Source organism: Gigantopelta aegis, chromosome 3 (assembly GCF_016097555.1).
Source record: "Gigantopelta aegis isolate Gae_Host chromosome 3, Gae_host_genome, whole genome shotgun sequence".
Taxonomy (NCBI): domain Eukaryota; kingdom Metazoa; phylum Mollusca; class Gastropoda; order Neomphalida; family Peltospiridae; genus Gigantopelta; species Gigantopelta aegis.
This window is the reverse complement of record NC_054701.1, coordinates 82,955,246-82,967,274: the sequence shown is the minus strand read 5'-3', so window position 1 is coordinate 82,967,274 and position 12,029 is coordinate 82,955,246. Positions and strand designations below refer to the sequence as shown.

General features: G+C 34.9%; 1 protein-coding gene across 1 annotated transcript in view; it reads left to right on the top strand.

Moving 5' to 3' along the window:
- The first annotated feature begins 1,033 nt into the window (after positions 1 to 1,033).
- The window catches only part of LOC121369186 (interferon-related developmental regulator 1-like), a 32,233-nt gene continuing 21,237 nt past the window's right edge, over positions 1,034 to 12,029 (top strand). The window contains exons 1-7 of the mRNA XM_041494103.1: positions 1,034 to 1,231; positions 4,715 to 4,846; positions 5,798 to 5,888; positions 7,626 to 7,706; positions 8,348 to 8,543; positions 9,090 to 9,140; positions 9,782 to 9,960. Coding sequence (XP_041350037.1) covers positions 1,210 to 1,231; positions 4,715 to 4,846; positions 5,798 to 5,888; positions 7,626 to 7,706; positions 8,348 to 8,543; positions 9,090 to 9,140; positions 9,782 to 9,960 — 752 coding nt within the window. The 5' untranslated portion in view covers positions 1,034 to 1,209. The remainder of the gene's footprint in view (positions 1,232 to 4,714; positions 4,847 to 5,797; positions 5,889 to 7,625; positions 7,707 to 8,347; positions 8,544 to 9,089; positions 9,141 to 9,781; positions 9,961 to 12,029) is intronic.

Below are 12,029 nucleotides of genomic sequence, written 5' to 3'. Positions count from 1 at the left end.
GGGGGGCAACTGCTTCCCTAGTGCTGGAGCAAAACCTCAAATTCGGGTAAAAATTATAGACATATTCGGGCAAAATGTGCTAACCACCATGTTTTTCCATCATTCAACCCTCAAAATTAGTTGTAACCCATGTAAAAATGCGATGTGATTCATTTGCAACCCTATAGGCCTATAGCTGTTTGGCAGTAATGCTAATTATTATATGAATAAATGTTGTTATCCAGATTTGGGCATTTTCGCTTAACTCGGGCAAAAACCAGCCTGCCCCACTATGGGAGCTCGTACACCTATGTCTGAAATTGACATCATTCATCGGCATTGTATAATCTGCATGACATAGTTGACTATTATTAACAATGATTATGAAGCTATTGTAATAATGTTTGTTATAAATCACAGTTTGTGGATAATATATAAATTGTAACTTTCCCGGGAGTGCTATAGGCCTACTTAGGCCTATAATTTGGGTATTTATTGTTTCATATGATACTCCCCGCTCTGACAGAAGTTTACAAAATAAGTTTGTTTTGTTTAATGACACCACAAGAGCACATGGATTTATTAATCATCGACTGTTGGATGTCAAACATTTTGTAATTTTGACATATATAGTCTTAGAAGAAACCCGCTACTTATAGAAAGGTTTTATAAAATGTTTACTGCGGGCGCCGCATGAAATACAACACAACTGTTTATTTGTTTTGCAACTCAAGAGTTTATGTATAAAGTAAGGTTGTTGTTGGGGGGGGGGGGGTTGTGGGAGGGTTATTTCATTATTATTATTATTTATTTATTTGTTTGTTTGTTTGTTTGTTTGTTTGTTTGTTTATTTGTTTATTTATTTATTTATTTATTTATTTATTGTTAAAAAAATTTGCCTGTGACACAGAATGCTGAAATTCTATTTGCAAGTTCTAACAAATAAAAATACCACTCAACTGGTTTACCGCGATTGTTTCGTGGGCGTTGTTTGAGGAACTAAAAAAGGAATACCAGTCGACATATTTGACGTGTTTGTAGCTGAGATGATCTAAAAATAGATCAGTGGGTGCAATCACGTTGCACTGCGCCGTATCTTACAATGTCCATGTGTTGCCGTCGAAATTATCTTTTTTTAACAATCTGTTACCATTCAGATTTACATATATGTGGTTTTGGGTTCTTAGGTAAACATAAAACTAATTGGAGATTTCGTAAGATAGGAAAATAATGCCGAAGAACAAGAAAAAGGGTAAGTATTGTGGCCAGAGTTCGTTCACACTTGGCAAAGGTTGACAGTAACGCGGGAAGGCACGGGACAGAAACGTGTTCCAGCCCACTTTACTGCCATATGTCTCACAACTCGTATATAATGCTTGAATTAAGACATCGTTAATATTAAGTAACGTTGTTATAGTGATAACATAACGAATAAAACGTACGATAAAAATCTAATATTTTATTTTTAAAGTATTTCATTAAAATTGTGCAATATGACCTAAAAAAAAATCATAGTCAATACAATTTTGTCACACACCATCCTAAGACCCCGCCCCCCCCCCCCCCCCTTAAATTTGTTTTAAATATTTGCTGAGTTACACTTTTAAAAATGTTTAGAATCTGAATTTAATAATAAATGCCATTAAACGGAGGTCCTAAGTTTGCTGCTATTGAAATATGATTTAGACTTTAGGCCATAATAAAATGGATTATTCATTTTTGGTTTGTGTGTCCTGGCTCCATTTGTTGCACTATTTGAGAAACGGTTGAAACATGGTCCCACATGTTTTTAATACCAGCTATATATAGGGTATGTAACAATATCTGGATGTAGAAAGAACCACGCTTTCTACGTCCCTTCGGACTACAGAATCATTACAAGTTAATGAAACAACATTGTTATAGCTATATTAATCATCAATTACTTTATTATATTTTGCTCTTTACTTCTCTGAATTATAAACATAATCAAAGCAAGCTGAAATGACCTACTTGCCCACCTGCGGTGTACAAGTATATACATCAAATCTGTTTGTGTAAATCATTGGCACATGCTACTGTATATCAACCCCTACGATTAAGAAAATGTCCACAAGAAAAACACGTGCTGTTGAAAAAACAATTATAGGTCAGAAACCATTTTGGCCCCTATGTTGTTTCACTCTTAGTCTCGTTTGCCCAGGGTTGGTTCTTACCAAGTAAGTTCGCCACCCTAAATAAACACCAGTATATTTATTGTAGTTTTTGAAGTATCTTTTGTTTCTTTCTTTTTATATAATACTGTTCATAATATTGTCCTACCCAGCATTCATGTACCTTGTTCTCAGTAAGTAATTTTAGTTTCATTAAATACAGAAAAAGAAAAGTGCAAGTGTTTTAGTAATAAACCCCCCCCCCCCACTATATTTGTGTACAATTAAAAAAAAAAATCTGTTCAGAAATAGCTTGTAGACAAAATCAAATAATGTAGATCCTGAAAGTAATGCTGTCATAATATTAATGCAAAAAATTCAACTTCATGTTATTCACATTAATAATATGACTCATTTATTTTTATGTTTTGTTAAAAAAACAAAAAACAATAAAGATTAAAATTCTAATTTATTTATAAAACAATTGGAAAACAATTTATCATAGGCGAGACAGACTAATTACCCAGTAGTCCAGTAAGATGCCAGCCACATGTGACAATTGCAGTCTTTGGCCACCTGGTCAAAAGCCGACACAATTCATCATGCGTGAATGGGTTTTTGAACGCTAATCCTGAGGTTGACAATTTTTTTGTTTTTACTTTTGAAGTTCACTTCAACTTTGTCTGCATATCACTTTGTGAATTGTTCTTTCATTTTCACTTTGAAATCGCCGTTAACAGACAGATAAGGAAGATACAGTTGTAATGGTACATGTATGCTAATGTTTAGCCAGATTTAGGTAACTATACTTGTTATGTAAATTATTGCAAATATATGCTTTGAGTTAATCTCACCAAAAACATTAGGGACTAAACAGGTTAATTGATATATACACCAAGTCACCAACATATTAGTGAGTTGATCTTATTGTCTTGAAGACACCTGTAACTCTTATTTAACACGTTTGATGTCTCATATTTTTTAAAAATTGTAATAAAAACAAAAGGGCATTGGGTCCTGTTCTGGACTACATTTATTTCAGCATTTTACACACATATTTCGAAAGATACTGAATAACATAACTTGATAGGTTATTAAATATGTGAACATATACCAGTACTAACCATTTCACACTTGTGGTGCAAAAATATATGTATAGTGTATATCTTAGTCCGGTGAATCTTTTTGGGGAATATATATATTGGATCAAATTTCACTTGCTTCTTTCAAATTACAGAAACACATACAATTTATTTCATTATCTGAAGCATACAAAAAGTAAAACTGCCTCTTTTGTGATATATGGTACACTGACTTCAATGAGCCCATCGACGGAGATTGACCCTAGACACTGACCGCACATCATACAAGCTCTTGACCACTGGGCTACGACCAGCCCTACAGACATCAGCAGCATTTCATTGTTAGATTAGTAAAAAAACTGATTCCCTAAAACAGTGTCATACAAGATGTAAACTGAATAATAAGTACATTTTAGCATGTACTATATTATCATAAAGAACAAGATTAAAAACAAAATATTTTAACTGAAATGCCAAAATGTAATTATCGAATACATATTTAGATTGGCGAAAGAAATTGAAGATTGGCAAATTTTTTGGCGAACAAAAATAGCCACCCAGGCCAGGCTAGCCCTAAGTATTTTGTGAGGTGATTTGCCTCGGTATCGGTAGAGTATTCGGTATTGATAATACCAGTACAGTACTGATATTGAGTGGTATTTTCAGAATATTACTCTGCTTGTAAATGCATGTCTGAATTAAAGCTCACCTTCTAATTTCATCTAAAAACAGGGTTCGCACGCATCCTGGAAAACCATGGAAAGTGCTTAAATTTTATTTTCATCCAGGAAAGTGCTTAAAACTCTTGGAAAAATGAATTAACCCCATCCCCTGGAAAGTCCTGGAAGTTTATTTTATTTTATATTTTTTTATTTTTTCATTTAATCAAATTCCATACACAAGGCTCTTGTCAGATTTATACCCAACCCATTTTGCGTTTGTCAGATATATTGTTAGTGCTTTACTAAATGGCGGGAAACATTTTTCAATACCAAAATTTCAGTATTTTGAAATTTACTCGGTACGGTAAATCGGTATTGACATGATACCAATACCGAGCGGTATATATACGGTATACCGCCCAACTCTAGCTGATTGCTTCCTAAAGCACTTACAAGTTACAAAAAACAATGTTCATGGAGGCTGGAAAGGACAATGGATTGTGCTTAAACAAAATATGCAAGGTGTACAGTTACAAGTATTGCTTTGGGTGGAGGGAGTATTTTGTCTGGAGGTTGGAGTGATGATTAATAGTAAAAACTGAACACAATATAAATATTGCATCGGGTATGTGCATGCATGTACATTTTGTTTCATATGATCATTTAAAAAAATTTAAGCCATATATTATTTATTTAAAAAAAATTTAATTACGAACTTTCTTTTCGGATATTGTGTTAGCCTGAGCAACCAATCACTGTGCTGTTAAAGTGAAAGCATAAACATTCTTTACATGATGGAAATTTAATCTTTTAAGTTTGGGTAATTTTTACAGTGCTTCTTTTACTTTAAACATTTCAGGGGGCCACAAGGGATCTGATAGGTTGTCTCGCTTAGGCTCACAGCCTCCTACAGATGATGAAAATGACGCTGCAGACAACTGGAGCACTGCTAGTGTGTTGTCAGATGATGTTACCAGTTTGCCTGAATCAGGTATGTGTTATTTTGTTAAAACTGAAAAGAGTCAATGGCCGACATAATTTTTAATCAGTTTTTAAGAATCCATTTGGGTTCCCACAAGTTTTCTTCGCAAGGATCTAGTTTCATTGTTAATGGTTGTTAATGAGAAAGGAGATGGTGTTGTGGCCCTACACTGTATTGAGCTGTTAAAAATCACTGTGGGTGGGAGCCACTACATAGATGTTAACTCAGTATTTTCCAGCCTTAAGGCGGTTGGCCTAACCAGTACATGTAACCACCAGGGTTTAAGCTGAAAATTATTGGCAATTTGGTGAAAAAAAATCTAGCAAAATGAATATTTTAATTAGCCGTTCAGCCAAAATGATGATTGATCTTCAAAAGACAAATTAATAATGAAACATTGTGCTTGCCAAATTCAAGTAGTTACGTTTGAATCATTTTGACACAGTCTTTGTTACTCGTATAAAAATAATACATAAGTAATATGTATAGTAAAGAAATTGTTAAACTTGCATGTGAGTCGTACTGATTTACGAAACTCGTGTCAGGATTCATGTATTACCCTCACTCTCCCTCGGGCAATATACGAATCCTGACACTAGTTTCGTAAAATCAATATGACACAATCTCATATAATAATCTTCTTTTTTTTTCTTCTTTTTTTTTCTTCTTTTTTTTTCTTTTTTCTTTTTAAGGGTGAGGGATTATAGTAGACATATTTATGTCTTTTGTGTATATATATTGATTGAAGTGTTGCATATAGCAGCTTTAGCCACATTATGTTACTGCTGTCTTTATCCCTTGAAATTTAGATCATTTTGTAACAGCAAGTTAGTTAAAACACTGTTACAGTGTTAATTGTTGTCACAAATTTGATGGTATACATGTTCACCCTTATAGAGCCCAAGTACATGTAATTTATGCTAAATGTTTTACCTCTGTTGTTTTTTGTTTGTTCTGTAGGTGGGGATGCAGATGTAGTAGATGAATCAAGTGCACAGGATGATTTTGAAGATAAGTTGAAAGAATGCATAGAAGGAACATCTCAAAAAAGGTACTTTAAAGTTTAATATTTACATAATTTAAGTGTGTTTTTTGATGTGTATATATTTGCATTTATATATGAATTTGGAAAAAGTTTTTTGTTAAAACTGTAGTCTCTTGTATATTTTAACATTTATACATTTATTCACCTTTTTTTAAATCCTTCTGTATGACATTCTTCAATTTCCTGGAGACATTATTTGAAATCTAGTTCACATTCAGTTGTTCTGTTTGTGGTGCGCTCCATTGAACTGTAACTGTCAAATTTCTCTTCTTTCATTAAAACATTTTTTGTAAATAATTTGTTTGGTTTGACATGAGAAGAAAAATAAACAATGTTTTGGAAATAGCAAGAAAACACGATTTTTGTGTTAAGAAATAAATAAAACAGCATTTACAACATTTTGGCCACCACGTATATTTTATGTTTGTTTATTTCCTTGAAACTTTCGTTAGTAGCATTGGCAAAATTAATTAAATAGAGTTACCACATGATGCAAAACTCTAGTATATATTGTGCTTTATTACCATTTAATAACATTATTTTTGGAGCGGGTTATAGCCCAGTGGTAAAGCACACACTTGATACACGGTCGGTTTGGGACGGTCCCCGTCGGTGGGTCTATTGGGCTATTTCTCGTTCCAGCCAGTGCACCATGACTGGTATATCAAAGCCATGGTGTGTGCTATCCTGTCTGTGGGATGGTGCATATAAAGATCCCTTGCTACTTATAAAAAAATGTAATGGGTTTTCTCACTCGGACTGTCAAAATTGCCAAATGTTTGACATCCAATAGCTGATGCTTAATAGATCAATGTGCTCTAGTGGTGTCATGAAACAAATTCATATTTCCCATCGTTTTGCACACGACACTCACTGGAAGACTTGTATAACAGGAAACAGAAGTCAAACGAGCTTCCTGTGTCTTTAGATGGTGTTTTTGTTTGGAAAATAACTTGTAATTTTGAGTTGAAAAAGTGATTTTCGGCAAGTATTTTCATTTGACAACAATGGCGGCACGTCGCGGTCATTTTCAGGGATCGATAGCTGATTGTGACAGCTAATTTGATAATAAATTTGATCATTTTACCAACAACAAAAATCACCAAATATTGGGATATGAATCGTAGTTTGTTTTTAAGAAAAAAAATCTGGTCAGAAAACCACTGTTATCGGGAATAATAGACATAAATACTGGACAGCTGGCCGTAAATGCAAGTTTTTTTTTTTTTTGCCTAATTTTAGTCGACATTAACTGATCTAAAATATAAAATTTGAAAAAAAACAACGAAAATAATACTTACTGATTCGATTATGAACTTTATTTTATGTATTTATAAATTATTGAAGTGAATATATGTGAGTAAAAATTATAAACTTGTATCCACTCAACATGGTTTTTGTCAAAAATTAATCCAGTAGTCTAAAGGTTAATACTGAATTACTTATGAACATTTACACTGCTGTTTAATATGTGTATAAACATATAAAAATAGTTTGGAACATTTGCAACACATTTTGAACTTGGTTTATTAAAAAAGAAAAATTAGAATTGTTTTTTAATTATTATTATTATATTCAATTTACAAACTAGTTAGTCATAAGAATACATGTACTTCCACCCCATCCTTAAACTTCGATACATACATATATTACTGCCATTCCATTTTTAAAAAGTTTACATTTTAGTGAAGTTATTCCTTGATTCTTGAATCAGCTATGATTTATTTGTATGTTTATTTTCAGCGCTCAAGGCAGGAAAATCTGTTTGGAAGGAATCCAAAAAGTATTCAGCAAAAAATATGTTGTAGATTTTCTGGCAGATAGGTATGTAAAGTTAGCTTTTCACTATTAATAGTATTAGTACTGTCCAGTTTTTGATATTAAAAAAAAAGGTATGAGTTTGATTTTTAGCAATCATTCACAGAGTGAGTTATTGTAAATTCTTGAGTACGTTATAAAATCACTGAATAAGAGGAATGGCTGATTGTAACAGCTAATTTGGTAATAAATTTTATTGTTTTACCAACCATGAAAATCACGAATTATTGGAATGTGAATCTGGTAAAAAAAAAAGAAGAAGAAAAAGTAGTTATTCAGAATAATGGATATCTGGTCACAGATACCCATACGTAAATGTGACTTTATCTATTTTTTGCCTAATTTTAATCAAAATATTAGAAAAATTAGAAAAACTCACGAATATATTACAAACTTTATTTTGTGTATTTATTTTTAAAAAATAAGTGAAAAAATATGGGAGTAAAAGTTATAAATTTGTATCCCCTCAACATTGTTTTTGTCCAAAATTAATCCAGTAGTCGCATGGTTAAAGTAGATAATTTTTACTGTGCCTATGAAACAAAATCTCTATGTGAGCAATTTTTAGGTGTGAAATCATGCTTGGAAAGGGGGATTACATGAGATAATATACAGCTGTTGGTTAACATTATCAATTACGTTTTCAGGAAAGAAACGTTATCTGACTGTTTAGCGAGATGTGTGAAGAAAGGTAAAGGAGAGGAGCAAGCTCTTGCCGCAAACTGCATTAGTCTTCTTATCATACAGTTAGGACAGGATGCTGACAGTATCTTCGCAGATTTGCAGCCTTCCATGTTAACCATCATGGCCGACAATTCGGTTTCATTAAAAGCTAGAAGCAAGGTTTGTAGAATTGTGTCATGAAAAGTTTTTGAAAGCAAGTTTTTAAGGTTGTAGACCCTGCTTTTAACCCATAAGAATGGATACTATGTTTGGTTTATCTACAAACCTGTAACACATTTTGATAAAGTTACAATAGAGTGAAACAAGAGTGTGTAATATTGAAATGGGGAAATACCCTTAAAAATAGATTAGAGCTTGTCTCTAATACCTTTTCTTTTAGGAGGTATGTCTGTTTTTAGAAATATGAAAAAAAATGCATTTTGTTGTGTTAGAAACCAGAATGACAGGAAACACTTCAGATGTACGGAAATGGATAATTCTGTAATGTCTGATTTCAATTATCGAAAACATCTCTAATAATGATAAATACGGCTTAGAGTTTAAAAAATAACGTCTGTCACTTTGACTGTAACACTTGTGAAAGAAAAAATTGTGCAACAGACACATTTGTAATTAATTTGACTTGCTTTAAAATAATACCAGTTTGTATGCATTATTTTTCTTTTGATACGTTTGTCTAACCTCTCAACCTATTTCTTTCTTCAGTGTGCCACAGCTCTTGCAATTTGCTCATTCCTTGCATGTGATGACGCAGAGGTATGTTTATACTGATTCAGTTGTTAATACGTGTCCAACTGCCTATAAATTCAAATTAAGGACTGCTTTTTATTTTCTACAATATTCAGTCAGTACATGGAAACTCAAAAATTCAAGTGAGATCAGTGATAGCAGAATTTTTCACTAGACCTCTGGACAAATATATCTAGCAATTGACTTGTCCGCCAATATTTTCACTTGTCCAAATAAATGGTTTGTTTTATTTAAGTGCAAGGACGATCCTTTTGATTGCTAAAAAAATTAAACTGCATTGAGCCTTTTTATTTGCCCAGTGGACAACCACCAAGATACATTTTGCTTGTCCAAGCAGCTTTTCACTTTGAATGCTGGAGATGGGTATTGTATGATACTTTTTATCATGTGTGGTACTAGTATATAATATTTCTGGTGATTTTATTGTGACGAAACATAAATCTTGTTCCTGCACAGTAGCTCTTGTTTTGAAAATGCATTTGTTAGGATCTGTTTATTTTTCCTGGTTGTTTTTTGAGGGGGGGGGGGGTGTGTGTGTGTGTATACACTTGTTGCAATTAAATCATTAGTTGCTGTACTGAGAAACGTTTTTAGGTTACAAATTTGTCTGCATTTTATTCATAAATGTCTCACATTTTTGTCTTCAGAAAATCAAAGAAGTTATGAAATCATTAGAAGATATATTTAAATGCTCATACCAAAAGGGAGATAAGTCTATACCAAGTCATTCTCCAGAAGTTAGTCATCTTCACTCCCAGGCTGTTTCTGCGTGGTGTCTCTTGCTGTCCATCTCTCCCTCGTACATAGTGCAAGAACTGGTCAACAGGTAAGATTTGTACAGTGATTTAGTGGTTAATATGCTGGCAAATTCATGTACTTTCATTCCACACCCTAAATTGAATTAACCCACTTTTGGCGAATGTATTTTTCCATTCTTTTGGCAGTTCCTTGCTTTGAATTTTTATAATTTTATATATATATATATATATATATATATATATATATATATATATATATATATATATATATATATATATATATATTTGGCTTAAAATTGTTGAATTCATGACATAGATCAAACACTATTAAAAAAATCCCTGTCAAGACTGCATATGTGATACTTACAATGTTTTAATGAAACTTTTTTTTAAATTATTCAGCATGTTTTTTATGTGTAAATTCCCAGATGTTTTATCTTGAATTTAGGTTCATTTCTCTCAGACAATAAGTCCTAGATCAATGAAACTTTGTATATAGTTGTATCTGTGATTTCTTTAGACATTACCTGTCCTCAAACAAGGGCACCTCCCCCCTCCCCATGCAAGTGGTCTGGTCCCAACATCCCAACAGCCAATGGGATGGCCTAAATTCTTCTACTGCATACTGCTCTCTAGTTCCGGTCACATGACTGTAACTTCCTTCTTTTTCTCTTCGCTAAAGGGTCTGGACGTCCTTTTGCTTGGCTCTGTTTGGAGTCAACTTATAAAAAAGACCTTTGGTTTTGTATTCGTGTTTGGGTGAAATGTTTTTCACCTTCGTTTTCGTTAGCTTTCGTATGTTTTTTCGCGTATTTCGCTTGACTTTCCAAGCGTTTAATTACATGAAATGTTGTTTAAATTGCCGGTTGTCGTGTCGGACGGCGTCTTTGTTGACTGGCTTTGTGTTTGGGTGAAATGTTTTTCACCTTAATTTTCGTGATCTTTCGTATATCTTTCGTGTATTTCGCTTGACTTGCCAAGTGTTAATTACATGAAATGTTGTTATATCGCCGGTTGTCGTGTCGGACGCCATTTGCAAAATGGCATCTTTATTTACCGGCTTTGTGTTTGTGTTATGGTTGGTTTTTCTTTCTTTTCACAGATTGAAAAATTACTATTATTATATCTGATAATGTTCAGCGACTAGTTCGAGCGTGTTTACGCTGCAAGAAGTTTACTGCCTGCGGCGACCCACACGACTTATGTCCAGGTTGTCGTGTTCCGTGTGGCCTCACTTCAAGATGCGACCATTTGTTCGGGCTTGTCTGATGTCGAGTTCGCGGCTTACCTGAAGGTGGTGTCAGCGAGGACCAAGAAGGTGGAATCTTCGCCTTCGATTGCTGACTCCGTGGTGGAAGTGTTACGTTCAATTCTACCGACCATGCTGAAAGAAACAATGGCGTCAGTGGCGACCTTACCCAAACCGGCAGGTTCTGGGTCAGGTCCTGTTCCAGTCCCCTCTTCAGGGGGTGCGGCTTCTTCAGCTCCACCGATACCTAAGACTTCGGATGACAGGCCTGCGGTCTCTACGCAGCCTTCTAAGAAGCCGGCTCATTCAGATAGACGCTCCACGGATTTCAAGGCTCACCGATCTTCGGTGGGGAAGTCCTCTTCGGCGCATCGGAGCCGGGACCATAGCCGCTCCACACGACCTGTACGGCTCCCTACGGGTTCCACAGATCGTCAGCGCCAATCTTCAGTTGATGTGGCTTCCAAGGCCTCCGAGGGATCTAGACGGGACCATCCACAGTCCGGTTTAATCGGCGGCTTCCATTATGGTACATCGATTGGCCTGTGCTCGAGTTCTACGAGACTTTGGTGATGAAGCGCCTGCGGCATCTGTCATTGAAGAGCCCGACTACGGACCATATGACTATGAGGGATTGCTTGGCGGCCGTCTACGACATGTTGCCGTCCTTGCCACATCCAACGACGATGTGGTCATCCGTTCCTTGGTATCCACACGGGACCGCCCACGGTCCGGTTCTCCGGTATTTCCATCGGGCCATGACCAGAGCGACTGGCCTGTTCACGGGTGCTACGTTACTTTTCTGATGATGTATCGGTTCTTGCAGTGCTGGAAGATCTGGATGCAGCGGACCACCTGTCACTGAGGGACTGTCTGGCTGTCATATCT